Here is a 17891-nt window from a genome sequence, read left to right on the forward strand (position 1 = left end):
TATAAAGCAACTCAGGATTCTTCATTGGAGAGAAACTTCACACAAGGTGAAATTCGTGACAAATTCAGGATCCAAATATATAAAAATACACCATGATACCACTACACAACTGGAGCTCTTTTTTACTAAATATAATCGATGTTTCATTGAATTTATTGCTGTAACCATTGTTATTCGAGTTTAAAGTAATTCACATGCAGATGTAAAAAAATAAATACGGTACATTTTTTCACACATCAATTGATTATATTACGTTTCTACTAATTGATGGTTATCATTAGCTCACCTCAACAACATATTTTTGCACAGCATTTCCAACATTACTTTTTTACGATTCCTAATTACTTTTCAATCAATTTATTCAAACAAAAAAATGTCATCAAATGTACATGGGATGTAGCATTTCTTATCTAATATATTATCCTCATAACATATTTTAATTAAGATTCTTTGGATGTTACGTCTCCATTCACTTTTTTTAAGCATCCCCCTCATCCTCGCTGACCACCAGGCCCAGTTCCTTGTCTTTGTACTGCACTCGCTCAGTCTGCAGCTCCTTCTGGCTCCGGTCTTGCTCACTCAGCTCAGTCTGCACCCGCTGGAGATGTTGAGCCCGGCGCTGACGCAGAACTTTCATGGGGAATGGGTTCATATCGCTGAACGCAATCATCATCAACTTCCTGTTCAATTGGAATTAAGGGAGAATTCAGAATTCCACAAATTCTGAATGTTTTGCTAATTAAAAAAAAGATCATTCATTTTTTTAAATTATTATTCAAATTAAAAACTATATTCAGATTGACAATGACAGCAACAACAATACATTTTTGTTGTTGTTGCAAGCATCAAAATCTAGAGGGCCTGGACATCTAAATGAGGGGGGCTCAGCCCCCCCAGGCCCCTCATGGCTATGCTATGGGGTGAAACAAAATGGCTGTTTACAGATAACTAATACTGATGTTTATAATGAACTTCAGGATACCTGACCTGCCATCTATGATGGTCTTGGGGAAGAAGCGAAGGTACTGGTAAATGTCATCACAGTCACAAATTTTCAGAATATCATCCTCTTTGTACTTGAAAAGAGCCAGTGCATAGCGAAATATTACCTGCACAGAAGAGAAAAATATACTGTTGGGAATGTTAATTTATTAATGCAGGCAGTCAACTACTGCTTTCAATTAAATACCCAATCATGTGCTGGGTTTTAATTCAATTTCTTATCCAGAAACAAGTTTGACACCTCTGTCATATTTTATATGTTAACCTTCATTAATAATGCTGTAATAATTTTTATCTCCAACACCCCATTCGGACCTTGGTGCCTTCATACAGGAAGGAGTCCCACACTCTGAGCAGGACGTCCCCAGCTAGCCTTTCCACAAATGCAGCAAGGAACCAGTCTGAGGTGACCAAGGAGATGTCCACTCCATGACCCTGGAAATGGGCCATCAGTTTTGGCATCTTCTCTGCTAAGAAATCCTTCAGAACATGCAGATCCACCTGGCAGGAGACACATGAAGCATTTGTTGTCACTAAGGACAGGTTTCTGAGGAATTCACACATGGCTGAGTGTGCCTTTAAGGTTGATTGGAATGTGACAACAAGCATATAGGCTCGACTACATCTTTGAGAAGATGGGTATAAATGAGGTGTGATCTTGCCATGTCAAAAGAGGAGATATTTGACACACCTGGCATGCCGTTTGGTTCTTGCTGTAGAAGTCCTGAGGCATTATGGTCTCGACCACGGCCACCAGACACCAAAAAGCATCCTCCTCATTTTGCAGGACTAGAAGGGCTACTGCCGCCAGTCTGGCAAAGGGGGCACAGGGGCCATTTGACATTACCACAAAATGCACAGTCTCTCTTATCTCGTCATAAATGCCAATCCAAGAAAATGTATACAAATTTGTTTAGCATACTTTCCTCTTCAACTAATGTGTTTCTGAGATTGGTATTTGCACAATGAATAATCATCTCATCCCACAAACACTTTACATTTAAAAATACACTTTGCTCCTTCAATCATTGGAACTAATAATGGTTGGTAAAACCTATGATGAGGAAATAGAAAAGTGACCTGTTGAGGCCTTGGCAGTAGCCAACTGTGGGGTTGTGCCAGGAAAATGCCATCAGGATCCTGTGGAGCTGCTGGAGGGCAGGCTTGGCAGGGGACGAGAAGTGGCGGTTCCCCCTCAGAGTGACCTCAAGGTCCAGTCGGATCTGACGTGATGCTGGGTGCATGGCAGCCCGGCTCCTCAGACACAGCTGGTGATAGCGTTGTGGGTGGCGTTCCCTCAGGGACCGTGTACGAGTCCAAACCACCCACCGCCAAACCCGGCGCCGGTATCCGCGAGGGACGCCCTTCCGAAGCAAACCCTTCAATTTAGGAGAGGCAACCAGGCCTCCGGAACGACGCCCGTCAAAGTGCTGAGCCCAGCGCCCCATAAGAGGCTCTTCACACCCCTCCTCTTCCTCTGCTTGCTGGGGTGGTGACGGGGAGTTGTGGGTGCGGACGCCCAGGGCCTGCAGCCTGGCTAGCAGCTTTAGATCTTCCACCTGGATTTCAGGGGTGATTCTGAAACCATACTCATCATACTCCCTTCACACAAACACACATATCAGCTTAATATAAACAAAGCATGAAATATGGGGAATTCACAACAGTCCAGCACACACACCTGGACGGGCTTAGTTCCAGAACGTCCCGTCCGTTTTCCCGTAGTGCATCAGTGACCAGGGTAGTGATAGCCTCGCGATGTCTCTCCAGACTTCGGCCCTCCTGCAGCTTGAGGAGCACCACCAGGAACCTGCTCTCCATTCTGAACACGTTGGTCTCTAGATGAGCACACTGCCACACAAACAGGACAACATTTGAGTTTTCCGGGTACACAAACATTTAGATTCACTTTTATATGTGCTGAGGAATTTAATCAAACTGATACAAGAGAATAGTAAGGAATATAACAAAATATAGCCTACATTATAATATTAATAGTTCCCAATGAGTCCCCCACCTTTATCGTCAGGCTTTTCTCCTGTTCTGCACTCTGCCTCCATACTTTGGTAAGCTGGTAGACCTCTGAGTTCAGATAAGTGTTCTGTATCTTGTAGGCCTCTATGTCATCCTGGAGGGAAAACAAGCCATGATGCAGTGTCCACATTCACAGAACATTGTTTCATATCTAAAGTACCGGTACAACCTAATTGTATTATGATGGTAAAAAAAATATATAAATCAAAACTCCCTTCCGGTTATTAGTTTGGAAGACTATACTTCCACTCATTTAATTATTACTGGGGAATGTTTGGCCACACGTGTGTTAGGTGGTTCAAACTAAAACTCCTTTCTGACTGATGGTTTTGAACACTGCGCTTCCCTAGTTTTAACTCTTGCTGAGGCACATCCATCGTACCTTCAGTTTCCTATTCTCCTGTCTCAGTTGCTCGTTGGTGTCAGTGACAGACCAGCCGTGGAGAGGGCCTCTTCCGTTGGGGTCAGCTAGACAGGCCGCCACCTCTTGGGACAAACGAACAACCGTCTCTCTCTCAGCCCGGTTCCTCTCCACCAGCAAGCGCAGGTGCTCCTGAGTCTCTGCGCTGTAGTGAGGCATTGGCACACCCTGTCGGTCGTAGGGATGAACAGCGTGATACTCGCCTGGAGCCCATTGCTGTGTTGTCTCTGCATCACCTGCTGCCTCCGTGGTTCCAAGCTGTTTCTCATGTTTGGCCACCTTTAAAGCCTTCTGTAAAAGGGTGACTAGTTCCTAAGTAAAGGACATTAGGATTGAGTTTAGGTGGTGGACGTGTTCTTTATATTGCCAACGTCCAATCGAATTGAAGGAACATCTCAGTTTTATTATTCCAGTCCTTACCTTCTGGGCTTTGACCTCGCCTGCCAGACTAAGCACTTCCTGCTGGAGGCGTGAAGTATCTGCAGCAACTTCTTGTTGGGGTATTGTAGTCTTTTCAAAAGCTGACTGAGTGGCGCCTTTGTTGATTGGAGAACTTGACTGTGTTGTTGGTACCTCCACTCCTTGCACAGCGTGGACTGCTTGGATAGGCAGTGGTTCAGAAGGGCTGCCATACATTTTTGGTACTGTATGACAAATATGACCAGTAAACATTGGACAAGCACTGGTAAATGTTCTAGAATATTGTTTTTTGACAATGCAATGTTAAACGTTCTAGAATAATGGTCACTAAAACCACAATGGTGAATGTTCTAGAAATGTGGTATGATACAAGAAGTAGTTAGGGGTATGCCATTTGTTTAAGGTTAACCAACCAGACAGATAGTATACCTACAGGATTTGTGAAGTGGAGAAGCTTGGAGGTCTTTGAGTGATAGAACAGGGTCACAAAGTTCTTCCCAGTTGAGGACCTGGCTGAGCTCCTGGGAGGATCTGCTTCGACGGAAGTTCCCTTGACTGAAAATAGACAGAGTGTACAGCGAAATCAGCAAAGAAGGAAGATACTATAACTGGCCATATTATTCTTTAGCTTTAAGCAAAAGGTCTTACTCTGACTGTGTGTACTTGTGCCAGCAGGTGTGTGTGTGTGTGTGTGTGTGTGTGTGTGTGTGTGTGTGTGTGTGTGTGTGTGTGTGTGTGTGTGTGTGTGTGTGTGTGTGTGTGTGGCACGTGTGTGTGCATGAGTGTGTGTACTGACTGACTCCCTATGGGAGGATGTCTGAGAGGGACGTCACTCAGAGTGGCGTAGCGTCGCAAGGCATGGTGACCGCTAGTCTTTCCTGTCCCCTGCTTGACAGACCCAGTATTCCCAAAGTGCCACCTCTTCAGCTGAAGCTGCTTCAGCCAGTATATCATAGCTTCACTATTCACCGCCTGAAACACACAACACCAGCATTTAGCTTTTACTGAGCATTTGTTTTCTGACAACAATCAAAAGTTGAATGTGAGGAGCTGTAAAATCCTGTTCCAATTCCTGTAACACTCAGGGGCAGCTGCAAGCCAATTTATTTTAACCTCATAGCATTCCAGGGCCTGCCGGCAGGCCGTAGGATTGTTAAACTTGGGTCAGTTAATTATGGATTTCTGGTCAGGTCAGTTGGAGTGTGTGAGTTCACCCCTCCTTTCCATGTCTCTACAAGCTTTGACAGCTGTGACCTACTGACACCCTAGACGACTTCAGAGGCAATTCCCCTCACTGCCTGAGCTCTACCAGCCTAGAACTTCACTCTCTGCTTCCCAAAACTGTATATTACATGGCTTGACCAACATAGCCTACAGTAACAGCACAGAATATCCCATCTAGGAAATTGGCAGAGTATGAGGTTTGGTCACTGTTTGAACAGATTGAATACAAAGTGGCAGTGGTGTCACAAATTTAGACTCAAAAAATGACCTCTGTAAACAACTGCCGTTCCACGTAAAGCCAAAACACTTGAGATTTCCCTCTGCAATAAACGGTCCATTTCCATTTTTCAGCCAGAACACTGAGATGAACCGTCCTCACAGTACCTTGAGTGTGAAGGTACGCTCAGGAGTCTGGATGAAGAAGGTCCCATCTTCAGCGTGTGGCAGGTCGCCCAGGATGGCGTTGGAGAGGTCGATGCAGCCCAAAGGGTTGGCATCCTGGGCAGTCCTGTAGTAGACCAGAATGCATTGCTCCTCCTCGTACGTGAACCACAGAGATCGCCACACCTTGAGGGGGCCGCTTAGTTTGTGCAGGTAGCCGCATAGAGTGGCAGTGGGTGGCTCTGAGCTCTGCTTGCTGGGGTCCATTTGCGAGGTGTCCCCGTCTTTCTTGGGTAAGGCCATCCTGTTCAATTAGCCCAGGATGGTGGTTTTGCCCAGTGAGGACTCAGTAGTTTGTTATGTAAACCTGGGTAGCTGACATAACTCAATGTATTAAACGTTTTTCAGCTGACTGATATGAGACAGTTATCATGTATTTCAAACAAATAAAAACTCAACACACGCTCTGTATTTAATGACAGTCTGGCTTCTCAACACTATATATAATATGGCTTCTCAACACTGTAGAGTGGAGCACAAAGTGTAGGTTACAATAGTGAACCTCAAACATTAACATAACAGGTTTTGACACAACATTAATGTTAATTTCTATTATCAAATAAGACTTACTTGATAGTTTGTTTTGCTTCATTCAGGCTTCTCAAAGGTCTTAGTTGTCTCCATGTCTTAAAAACTCTTCCCTATGTGAACTCTGAAGCTACAGGATATGTGAGGTTATTTTTAAATAGTTGAGCCCAGAGTTTTGGATTACCAAACTGCCAGTACACATGTATAAACCTAATTTACTTTACACACAAACACTATATGAACCCATGTGCAAGGGTAATGTACAGTACATAGGACAATGTTATTTCTTCAGGTGTTTATTTAATTTTCAGATAACAACACCTAAAAAACAGTTAATGGTAAATGGCTAATTGTTAAGGGGGAAATAAGCAAAAGGGTTCATAAGTCGTTGTAAATTGTATTTATTAGCACATTAATTATGTGTTTATTTTGATTATTCCGTTTATCAATCCAGAGGACACCCACCCATGTTGTCACTTTACAAAACCCACATACATACTACAGCCACTATGAGGCTGTGTTAGCCAGTTTTCTAATTTCTTCTTATACATAAAACATTTCCACTTGGGGTATGTGCATGAGCACCTTCAGAGCCTTCTGAAAGACATTCCTCATAATTAGCTTTAATTTGTGATGTTTTACTGGCATGTTAGAACACACATTACTGCAATAAAAAGAAAAATATGTGAAGCATTAAATAAAAAGGACTATACAGATCAACTTTGATTTGATTAAATCTTCCTTCTTCCTCATCCATGCTTAGTGGTGGTGATCCATTACAGTTTCTATCATTACATGAACAATAAGAAAGACATTATTTGTTGGTGATGTTTTCATTTTATATGTAGTGTATATATCCTTCACATTCACACAAGCAACCATCTCAAACCACAAATACAACTGTACCTGCTTAATGGATTCATAGTCCTGTGGAGGTTCTCCAACATTCTGTGGAGGTGGGGATACAAGAGGGATCTATGGAGATACAAACAGATGCATATTGAGCCAATGCAATTTAGTGTGTGATTCATACATGTATGTATACGTATGGTTATTGCAAGGGTTGATATACTAGTTCCAGCTTTGCTTTCATTGCATTGGAAGTCATTGGTATCAAATTTGACCACAAGGTGTCGCAATAATACAAATATTGTGCACATATTGAACCCTCTTGTTCTCTCACCCTGTCCTCAGTACATCCTTCAGAGTTGTCCTTGGTTGGTGTTGGGTGCTGCTTTTCACAACAGAACGATGTCAGGTTAATTGACGTCCATAGATTTACATCAAATTTGTAGATCTGTATTAATATTAGCTTTGTCATAACTGAATGTAAAAACCACAAGATTATACATACTGTCTAGTGAGAAGGAAAACCCTCCTTATGATCTTCAGGTGTTGATCCTTGAAGTTTTGCAGAACTTGAATTGGTCAAAGTCTAATGATACAAAACACCCAGAGGCAATCACAATCATTTTCTGGCTCTTCAAACTAAAAATGCAGGTTATTTACTATAACAATATATAAACATTTCCATTATTGTTGAATTATTATTCAGTTCAATATCGACATTTGTTGGTTTGATCCCTTTTGAATAATTACATGATAAAAAATTACCTTCGACTTGAATTCAATCTGATCAAGAGAAAAGTCAATGCAATTGTGTTTTGTTTTATCATGACATTGGTCTGAATTCATTGCTTGCTTGACTTGGTTTCAAATGAGGCAGGGAGGGGATCTTCTTTCTGCAAAAGCCTGTATGGTTTTCCTTGTGTAAACCCATTAATATTTTGCCTACAAACATTTCCAGGTTTTGATTTTTGCACTGGAACTCATTAGTTAAACAGTATTTTGGCAAACTCTCATTAACACATATCTTCCACGTTTGAAACCATTTTTAGTAAATGATGATGCCAGGTGATTGTTTTTTGTAAGTTTTTGTCTAAAGTTGTTCACATAAGATAATCAAAAAGGGATTCCAACTTTAAAATAAGGATTTAATGTATCTATAATGTACAATGTTAGTGTGATCAACATGATCCACCACCACATTCCAGAAATGATTTTGTTAAGAATTTCTTCTAAAACACATGAATTATTATCTGTATAAAAATTGGCTTTCTATGGGTCTTATTATTAAAAAGGGCATTGTATTATATTTAAAAATACAGTTATATATCTGTATGTTCTACGATACCCTGACATTGGCATCACACTTAGTGTTTCTTTTGTTCAGTTACAACAAAACTCTTTCACTTCATGCTAGCTATAGCCAGGTAAATGAACCATACAGTAAGATGTGTAGTGTAGCCTATGTTATTGGTTAACAGATACAAAATATATGCTGTATACATTCATAGGCATTAAGGCGTGATTGCAAGATAAATAATTATTTTATTTTAAACCAGTAATTGTATGCCTTGAATTACTTTATGCAACTAAACTCTATGAATAAATGTAGTGGTCTGCTTTATTACCTTCCAACTCCATCCGTCTGAAATTCACTCTTTGCACCCCACTGTGGCCACCCTAAGTATTACCCCTGTTTCAGAAAAGTTTAGAGTATTTTGAGTGTTTTGTTTTGTAGGTGTAACAGTTTCACAAGTCCTGAAGTCATTACAAGTTCCTGCTAGACAAATAGAAATAATGCATTTCAGTTGCAAATTCAAATAGAATGCATCACTACACAAAATGACTACATTTGTAAAAATATATGTTGTAAGTGTATTTTAATGCAATTTAGAAACACTTCTGGTAGATGACAAAAGCACCCCTCTCTTCGTAGTCTTGCCTCTGCACCCAAAGAGACTGAAATGAGTCAAGTGAAGCCAGGATGGAGCCTCCAAGCCACACTGCATTCTGTCTCTCTGGAACAGCCACCACGGTGGCAGAGCTCATAGGCACCAAGTGATCCATTTCCCACTGCAGTCTTTCAGGAAACCCTCTGAACATTGTAGACCCTCCACACACCAGAATGTTCTGGAGTATGTCACTCTTTAACTGGATGTCACACCTGTTGACACTGTTCATGATCAATGTTGGTAAGCCTGGCTCTACTGACCCCAGTAGGCTGGGCTGGAACAAGGCCTCAGGGCACAGGTACTTCTCCTCATCCAGAGTGAGGGTGGTCCCGTCAGGTAGGCTATACTCAACTTGACCTGGGCTCCTGTCTGTGTTGGTGTCCACGGGAACGTAGCAGGACTTCCTCTTGATGTCATCCAAGAGCTTGTCATTAAACCCACAGCTGCCCGATACGGTTTGTCTTGTGTTCTGGAACAGGCTGGTCAGATACGTGTTCAGGCTCTGCCCGCCGTAATCCACTCGGCCGGTCTCACCGGGAAGCTGGTAACCGTTATAAACCGGGACGACGTGTGAGGAACCGTGGCCACAGTCCACTACCAAACCAGTGGTCTTTCCATACGAGTACACAGAAAGCACCGACTGCTGAGCAATGTGCATCGCAGGAGTGCTTAATGTCTCAAACATGAATTCGGCAAATCTTTCCCGGTTGCTGGTTGGACTCAGTGGCGGGTCAGACAGTAAGATAGCATGTTCTTCAATGGGAACATGGAGTTCAGTGTCAAATATATGTCTGAGAAGCTTCTCCAGTGCATCCCAGTCTGTCACGACACCCTTATGGAGTGGGTTAACCTTTGGTTCTTCCGCAGTTCCTTTGCCAACAAATCCCATTTTATAGACACGGCGTCTGGGTTCCCTTTCGACCAAGCTCGGCACTTCACAACAGGGTCTGGGATCACCTGCAAATCCAGCTTTGAGTGACCAGGTTCCCAAATCCAAAATGACTGACTTGGTGCACTTCACTGGCAGGTTTTGAAAAGCATCAGTGTTTTTCTTTGATGCTGACGGTTCAACAGATGAGAGTTGGGTAGTTGATTTTTCCAAGGTTTTTTTGTTTTTACCCCTCAACTTCACTAATTTAGCAAACTTTGCAGGGCCTGCAGTAGGGGTAACAGGGTCTAGGAAAATATCTTCTACATCACTGTCAGTCATTGTCTTTTTATTTCTGCATTTCACACAGAAGAAATCGCCTGAACTGTAGAGATTTATTTCCAATAAATTGTTTTTCAACTGAAAAACAAAAAAGATTGGTTGTCATAACTGAATCTATTATGACTGCATATAGCTCAACATTCCATAACTATATCATGTCGAGTACTCAGACCCCTGTCCGTTTCACATGGTTTGGTCATGGTTTGTTGCTTTGAGGAAATAAGACTTAAGGTAGCTTACTCAGTCTTGTGCCGATCCTTAACTAAATTGCACCTTTTTTTTTTATGTGACAAAAAAAATTATAGAAAATGACAGACCAGAATTCAAAAACATGTAAATCTTAATTGTCAACATAGTTTGCAGAAACTTTTTACATAATGTAGGTTATATATTACCAATACTGATATAGAAATTATGTGATGGCTCATTTCTGACATGAGTGACTCATAATATTGAATGGCCTATAAAAGGTAATCTCTTTATTTGGGTAGATGAGATTTGAGGTGCTCCTTCAGCTGTGGTATAGTGGAGAGCTCCTTCTGACAGACGTGACATCGGATAGGTAGTTTCAGTAAATCATTAATTCCTTCTTTGATTGTCACCTTCCCAGCCTTTTCTAGCATCGCAATAACCTCTGTGAATAAAGCAAACACAGTTTTCAATGCAACAATTAGTAGTAAGAGTAGGAATGTTAAATTCATGTTTTTTTGCATTCTCACCTTGAGAGTCAATAAAATAGTCAGTTGTGAAAGAATTCCAGTGTTTCTTGTTTTTTAAAGAAGGGGAGTCAAAATCCTGGCTGATCACATGGAGGTGGACATGGCTGTAAAATAATAGAAGTGTTTTACTAACCATACAATTCACCAAACACTAATTCTCTACTAATTCTAGACTCAAGCATAAATCCTAATAATGACTTCAACTTGAAATAAGGTCTGTGAACTCCAAAAGGTTATTAAACAAAACATTATGCAGTAAAGATGGTGACTATTTGTAAGTAGAGAAAAAGATGTGGCATTAAAGATTTTTTTTGCAATTCACTCATTCAATTTAGTTTGAAAGTTTCTCTTACCTCATACTGGGAATGGCATGGTAGCCCAAACGGAAGCGTAGCAGACTGGCATCCGGACACTGACCCACAATCCCGTCAGCAACCTTTTGCATGTGCTTTAGTAGATCACAGTGGTCCCTGTTCAAGGCCTTGAGGTTGGGGATGGACTCCCAGGGAAGCACCAGCCAGTGGTAGCGAGCTTTAGGGTACTTGTCCTTTATGACAACTATTCTTTCATCTTTGTAAACCTGCCATTAGAAAATGTCATTTAGAGATGTCCAAATCCCTCTGAAGTGTCAGTATGTGTTTTGTTGTAGCTTATGCTTATTTCTCTGGCTAATTGTGAAACTCCTTAGCTACATTACACACCTGCATTGTAGGATCTTGCATTGAGGCTTTTAGTCCTTGGCTCCAATGGCCTGAAGACTCCTGCAATTATTATTAGAAGACCTTCATCACTGACCTTAGGGATTTACCTACTAAAATATGAGTATGTGGCTTAACATACAGTATTCTAAACATGTTTGAAAATGTAACTGTTCAGAGTAGACTATTTATCTATCTAGGTCTAAAGAATAAGCAGCTTAGAAATGTATGAAAACTTTAAACACACACACAACAAACAAAAACAATTACCACTTTTTCAGTAGCGTGGGGTGCATTCTTGGTGGGAGGCATCTTGACTGGGTCGTCGTTCGGACAGGGCTTCTTCTCTGATTCTCTTGATACTTTACACTTTGGGGCGTCCCTGTGCAGTTCACCCTTCTCTGAGCTAGGCTCTTGGGGCCTCTTGGTTCCACCGCTATCCTTGGATGCGAGCACAGTTCTAGGATCCTCTTTAAACTGGACAACGTAAGCGTATGTCTGATTGACTATGTGGAGCTGTTGTCCTGGCTTTAGTTTCACCTGGTTGCCTCGACCGATCACCACCGAGTCCACACTGCTGGGATTTACCCCCAACTATCAGTATGAAAAGACAGACAGGTTAGGGATGTTTATGTTTCAGTTTTGAGGAAACTAGGCTACTGATAACGGTATTTTGGCTACACTGTCTCAAGGATTCTGACCTGTTTTACACTGACGTATCCTTTGTTGCAATCTGCTTTTAGTTCAACTGAAAGAAAGAGTGTGAGAACGTGAATATGAACATCTGACTCCATTTCAGAGTACCTGAACTGAAATGTAGTGGGGTGGCATACCTTGCTCTCTCGAACACTTTTTGTCCTTTATTGTAGTCTCTGGACCCCGACCCAAGACCACGGTCTGAAGGTGAGGTAGTTCAAGGGGTTTGTGAACTCCTTCTTTGCTTATAAGCCAACTAGTAGGCATTTTCCCACTGCAACAAATACAGATCCCATAGCAACATATAACATAATTATTATTAAATAATGACTTCAAATTGAGCAGTCATAGTAAACAACTTGGAATACTACATATAGCTATTTAGCAAACTAGCTAACCTGAAAACGTACAAGATGCCTGCTATGTAGCCAATGCTGTGAGCCAAGCGGTTTATGTCTGCCACTTCAACTTGGACTTATAATATCAATTTATTTCAATGTTGTTTGATATCAGCCAAGCATACCTAAAAAGTACGAAGAGAAACCCCACTCTGGATTTCACAAAAATGTCCACTACTCTTCGATACATTTACTAGTACGGCAACTGGATAGGGCCATACATAGCGCGCAAACACACTATTATGAAGCAGAGGCTGCGGCTACGTCATCATTAGGGGGCAGGAGCCTTCCTTCAAGCGAATCAGGTTAGACGTTGGGGAGATCGTGGAAGATTCTCGAAGTTCATCATTGTGGAGTTTACAGCTATAGCTACATTTGTTTCTATCGACATTTACTGGCCAAGGTAAGACTATGAACTTTCCTTTAGTTAAGTCGTGTTGTTGATTCGTCATATATACTCAGTAACAAGTAGACTAGCTAAAAGCGAGACACAGGTTGTGATAGCCTGTCTGGTTACAGTACAGTAGCTAACCAAAAGCAGAGTACGTTAGTCAGTACTAGGTAGCACTAGTAGCTAGCTAGAGCTAACTGCTAGCTAGCTTGTTGTAGCAGTACGTCGCCGGAGCTGACCAGTTAGCAGTAGCGAAACGTTTCTACATAAGTATGGACAAGGGCGAACGTACTCTTTTCGCTTGCTAAATGATGGGCTAATATCAAACGTGTTTATATAATCATTATTTCTTCTAACCGTTAGGTCTTCTTATTGGCAACTATGGTAAAGGAAACAGGCTTTTACGACATGTTGGGCGTAAAACCCAACGCCACGCCAGACGAGCTGAAAAAGGCTTATCGTAAACTGGCCTTGAAGTACCATCCAGACAAGAACCCCACAGAGGGAGAGAAGGTAAATTTCATCACAACCAGTCCTTGCTAAACCGATCATGTGGTATGACGTAATGCAACTCCCTGGACAGCTAGCTTGTATGTTAACGACCCTTGGTTTACTTTATAGCCGGTAATATCCAGGACGGATGTAGTGTGGAACAGTATGTATTGTACATGACGTTGTGTGCTATCCAGTAATAGACGCCTAACAGTATTGAGATAGCTTCCATGTTGGTTTGCAAGACTGTTATGGTTCTAGAGCCTGACTATTTACACCATGCAATCCCAGTTTCACCCGAGTTTAAACAGATCTCCCATTCCCGTTTCACCCCAGTTTAAACAGATCTCCCAGGCGTACGAGGTGCTGTCGGACTCCCAGAAGAGAGAGGTTTACGACCGTGGTGGAGAGAAGGCTATAAAGGAAGGAGGGAGTGGAGGAGGTGGAGGAGGAGGCTTCGGGTCTCCCATGGACATCTTTGACATGTTCTTTGGTGGTGGGGGGCGTATGCACAGAGAGAGGAGAGGTACACACAAGTCGAAGCATCAGACTTCAGAAACAGCAGTTGACATATTACAACAGTTGTGCTGATGGAGGAATTGTCTCTAAAGCTCATGCCACTTTGCTTTCCCAATCCCAGGGAAGAATGTAGTTCATCAGCTTACAGTCTCTTTGGAAGATCTCTACAACGGAGCCACAAGGAAGCTTGCCGTCCAGAAGAACACTATTTGCGAGCGATGCGAAGGTGCCGTACCCCTCAAGTTGTAGTCATTTGCATTACATTTTATTCATTTAGAAGATGCTTTTATCCAAAGCGACATACAGTAGTAGTAGTCATAGTTGGAGAAAGTACAGCAGAAGATCAAGGGTCAGAAGTTTATAGTTAAAACAGTATTTCAATGGTGGAGTCTGTATTTATTAGCCCTACATGACTACGTCTCAGCTATCAGGCATGGCGAATAAAATAAAAATACTATGGTATGCATAAACCATCAGCATTCTACGTAGCCTGCAGTGCCACTCTCTGGTGTAGTTATGGAGGGGTTTAGAGAGTGATGGTGGAGAGCGGGACCGCGTGATGGCGAGCACCGATGTTGATGTCTCTCCGCAGGACGCGGCGGTAGGAAGGGCGCCATGGAGATCTGCATGTCCTGCCGCGGGTCCGGCGTGCAGGTGAGCCTCCACAAGCTGGGGCCGGGCATGGTGCAGCAGGTGAGGACCGTGTGCCAGGGCTGCCAGGGCCAGGGCCAGCGCATCAGCCACAAGGACCGCTGCAAAGCCTGCAGCGGGCGCAAGATCCTGAGACAGAAGAAAATCCTGGAAGTCCACATCGACAAAGGTAAAGAGGGAGGGAAGGAAAAACATCCACTGTATGTTAACATCATGTCAATAATTGAAGGCTCAGAGGAGCTATTGCAATATTATAGAAAGTCAAAATCTAGTATAGATATTGAACACACAATCCTGTTCTATGAGGTTTGATCAGTGTCAAGAGAAGGAAGGGAGCAGGGCATAGCAAAGTCTGTAGTAGACTTGCGTTACTGGTTTGGCAGAGTTTCATGTCCAACATCGGTACATTGCTGGTCCTGATGTGGAGTCACAAAAACTGATTAAGGAGCCTGGACTTCTGTGCTAAAGCTCTTCGCTGTATATGCTTGTGTAGCAACACAGCGGGTCATACGTGTAAACTGGTTGATGTAGATTGGTTAAAAGCATGATCCATGGCCGTGTGTGTGTCACGGTTAGCTGAAAGACCAAGCAGCCTATGGACGGGGATGGCTTGCTGAGCGGATAACCCAGGTAAAAGCTGAATTGTGTGCTGTTTCACCTTCCAGCCCCACAGGGTGGAAATACATGGTAGACACTTAAGCATCTTTTTAGCAAAGGGTCAAGAGTATCCCGACTTGCTAGGTGTCTCTCAGCAGTGGTGTGGTGATGTTAACAATGCCCCTCTAACCTCAGTCGAAAACCAGCTTGTCTTCTGAGGGTTTAGTAGGAGGTGTGGTTCTCAGTGATGGTGTTTCTGTTCTGTCAGTGTTGAGTAAGCTGGATCTGTTTAACTGAGCGGTTCCTGACTGTTTTGGTGTAGGGATGAAGGATGGCCAGAAGGTAGTGTTTCACGGGGAGGGGGACCAGGAGCCGGGACTAGAGCCTGGTGACATCATCATTGTCTTGGACCAGAGGGTGCATCCAGTCTTCACTAGGTAAGAAGAGCTTTAATGTTACTGTCATCGAGCAGTGTGCGAAAAGTAACTTTTTCCTAGTTTTACTTCGGTTGGTTTTAATTTGAGGATGGATCGTAAACGTGATATCCGTCAAGCGAGCCGATAGAGGAGAATCTCGTCGAAACATTTTTATGGATCGGGCGGTTTATGTTGGGCTTATTTCTCCCCCAGACAAGGTGAGGATCTGACCATGACTATGGACCTACAGCTGGTGGAGGCCCTGTGTGGCTTCCAGAAGCCTGTCCAGACCATGGACAACAGAACTCTGCTCATCACCTCCCACCCAGGTACACCACCACACAGTCCTACAACATCATGGAAGATTTCACCTGGCTTAAAATGGCACCGTCATGTCTGGTTGCTAGTTGAACATAACAGCTTTTGTTCTTGCGCCTTCATAGGGGAACTGATCAAGCCCGGCCAAAAGAAGAGTGTCCTTAGCGAGGGGATGCCCATGCATCGTCGGCCTTATGAAAAGGGCCGCCTCATCATTCAGTTCACGGTAAGAGTACTGTGTTTCACACACACTACAAGTGATTGACAGATGTTGAGCGGCGCACAGAAAACGAAAGGGGCTCTCTACTTTTTGTCCGACCGCGGCCTAACACGGCCGGTCGTTCCCCCCCCCCCCCCCCGTCTTGTCCGCTTGTTCAGGTCGTGTTCCCGGAGGCCAACTTCCTCCCCCAGCAGAAGCTGAAGGAGCTGGAGCGTTACCTGCCAGCCACGCGGGAGGCCGAGCAGCCGGAGAGCATGGACGACGACCTCTACATCTACGCCGACCTGGAGGACTGCGACCCCGCCAGCGAGAGGCGGAGCTACTACCAGTCCATGGAGGAAGATGACTACCCCTCAGCCGGGGGGGTCCAGTGCCAGACCTCGTAAACCCCCGCCCCTTCCACACCCACGCACAGAGCCCCCTCCCCCTTTCCGCCTGTCACCTTTGCTAACTCCTTCCCTGAACCCGGATCCCTCGAGGGGTTAGTCCATTCCTGTGGAATCGCGCACACGAGTGCATCTTTTTCTTTTCTTTTTATTACTCGCTTTTTTTAATTAACTTCAAATGCTAACCGTCGCCGATGTGTCAAAGACGCCGGACCAAGATATGTCAGAGGTGTTTGTTGAGGACTCGTGCCCCTTCATGGACAAAATTGATCCTTATAATGATTCCTCAATGTGGGATTCGCTGTGATTGCTCGGCACTGTGACCTTTTATTTAATTCCTTTTTTGGATTATATTATTTCTAATTGTCAACCTTGTTGGTTTGGACCAACCTTTCAATGGGTTGGTGCAGAGGCAAGGGCTTTAGTTTGTTGTGGTTACCACAGGTGTACCGAGACCTCATTTACTTTGCCTAATCAGACTCTGCTGTAGCTAACTTCAGGTTTTCTGATGCAGATTTAAAAAGGACGACATTGAGTTTTTGATGATGTGATGATTCAGGTTGTCAACCACCATGCTATTGACAGGAACCACAGAACTGGCAGAAGTTCATTTCAAGGATCTCCATGCTGCTTCTGAACAATGATGTTCAGAGAGAAAATGTGAGGAAGAGGTTGTAGAAATATTCTGATAAGAACACTGAATAGTGCAATAGTTTGAGTACAGACCGGCATTTAGTTTATTTGTGAAATTTCAATTAGAATTCAAATATGGTATTTGTTGTAAGAACAAAATACTAACCCATAGATCTCATGCACTTTTTTGACCATTTAGTCCCATTACAATATTTTTACTGTTGAACTTTTAAATGGATAGAAGATCTGAAGATATTAAAATGTCACTTTTTACCTCATTGGCTCGTCTGCAAGTTGTGAAGCCTTAAAATCTAAACTACGACTGACGAGCAATAATTTCATGTAGGCTAGTTGTATCGGTTGTCTTTTGCACGTCTGAAATCAAGCCCCTGAAAAAGCCTAACATTACCCTGGGACTGTTGTTGTAATCAGAAGTGCTAGTATTGATGTTTTTTTAGGCCTTTCAAGACTGGAATAAGTCATCCTCAAAAAAAGAATACCCATGCTAATGATGTTAAGTCTTAACTAATCTATATCTATTGTATTAGGACCAATCCTTTCCCATGTTTCTATATGGTCGTATTTATAATAAACTACAAGAACGTTACTTTTGCAAGTTTTTTTTTGTTGCTGATCATGTTCTCATACATACCATGGGGGTAACTTAGTTTAGAGGCTG

General features: G+C 42.9%; 4 protein-coding genes across 14 annotated transcripts; 1 reads left to right on the top strand and 3 right to left on the bottom strand.

Moving 5' to 3' along the window:
* Positions 1-142: 142 nt before the first annotated feature.
* LOC136956512 (TBC1 domain family member 2A-like) lies at positions 143-6173 on the bottom strand. Of its 9 annotated transcripts, none has more exons than XM_067250417.1 (13): positions 6113-6173; positions 5486-5857; positions 4674-4849; positions 4311-4432; positions 3878-4053; positions 3419-3769; positions 3020-3130; positions 2684-2853; positions 2083-2604; positions 1694-1814; positions 1318-1503; positions 988-1109; positions 143-680 (listed from the first exon to the last, which is right to left on the bottom strand). In XM_067250417.1, exons 2-13 carry the CDS (start codon positions 5783-5785, stop codon positions 479-481), a joined length of 2559 nt encoding a protein of 852 aa, XP_067106518.1. In that variant the 5' UTR covers positions 5786-5857; positions 6113-6173; the 3' UTR covers positions 143-478. The 9 variants fall into 9 exon arrangements, with proteins under 9 accessions (XP_067106518.1, XP_067106516.1, XP_067106517.1 ...); XM_067250415.1 differs by having other exon boundaries at positions 3419-3748; positions 3878-4101; XM_067250416.1 differs by having other exon boundaries at positions 2083-2580; positions 3878-4101.
* Positions 6174-8806: 2633 nt separating this feature from the next.
* Positions 8807-10078, bottom strand: LOC136956149 (actin-like protein 7A). The gene has a single exon (XM_067249998.1). The coding sequence runs from the start codon at positions 10076-10078 to the stop codon at positions 8807-8809; it is 1272 nt and encodes a 423-aa protein (XP_067106099.1).
* Positions 10079-10107: 29 nt separating this feature from the next.
* aptx (aprataxin) lies at positions 10108-12779 on the bottom strand. Of its 3 annotated transcripts, none has more exons than XM_067250000.1 (8): positions 12715-12779; positions 12329-12465; positions 12197-12243; positions 11766-12089; positions 11499-11558; positions 11151-11377; positions 10798-10901; positions 10108-10712 (listed from the first exon to the last, which is right to left on the bottom strand). In XM_067250000.1, the coding sequence occupies exons 1-8, from the start codon at positions 12777-12779 to the stop codon at positions 10558-10560; spliced, it is 1119 nt and encodes a 372-aa protein (XP_067106101.1). In that variant the 3' UTR covers positions 10108-10557. The 3 variants fall into 3 exon arrangements, with proteins under 3 accessions (XP_067106101.1, XP_067106103.1, XP_067106102.1); XM_067250002.1 differs by having other exon boundaries at positions 12602-12743; XM_067250001.1 differs by having other exon boundaries at positions 12590-12743.
* A 94-nt stretch (positions 12780-12873) lies between these two features.
* On the top strand, positions 12874-17819 carry dnaja1 (DnaJ heat shock protein family (Hsp40) member A1). The gene is made up of 9 exons (XM_067249999.1): positions 12874-12992; positions 13344-13493; positions 13809-13998; positions 14113-14217; positions 14584-14811; positions 15562-15676; positions 15869-15984; positions 16099-16199; positions 16352-17819. Exons 2-9 carry the CDS (start codon positions 13362-13364, stop codon positions 16577-16579), a joined length of 1215 nt encoding a protein of 404 aa, XP_067106100.1. The 5' UTR covers positions 12874-12992; positions 13344-13361; the 3' UTR covers positions 16580-17819.
* Positions 17820-17891: the final 72 nt, after the last annotated feature.

Source organism: Osmerus mordax, chromosome 14 (assembly GCF_038355195.1).
Source record: "Osmerus mordax isolate fOsmMor3 chromosome 14, fOsmMor3.pri, whole genome shotgun sequence".
Lineage (NCBI taxonomy): Eukaryota > Metazoa > Chordata > Actinopteri > Osmeriformes > Osmeridae > Osmerus > Osmerus mordax.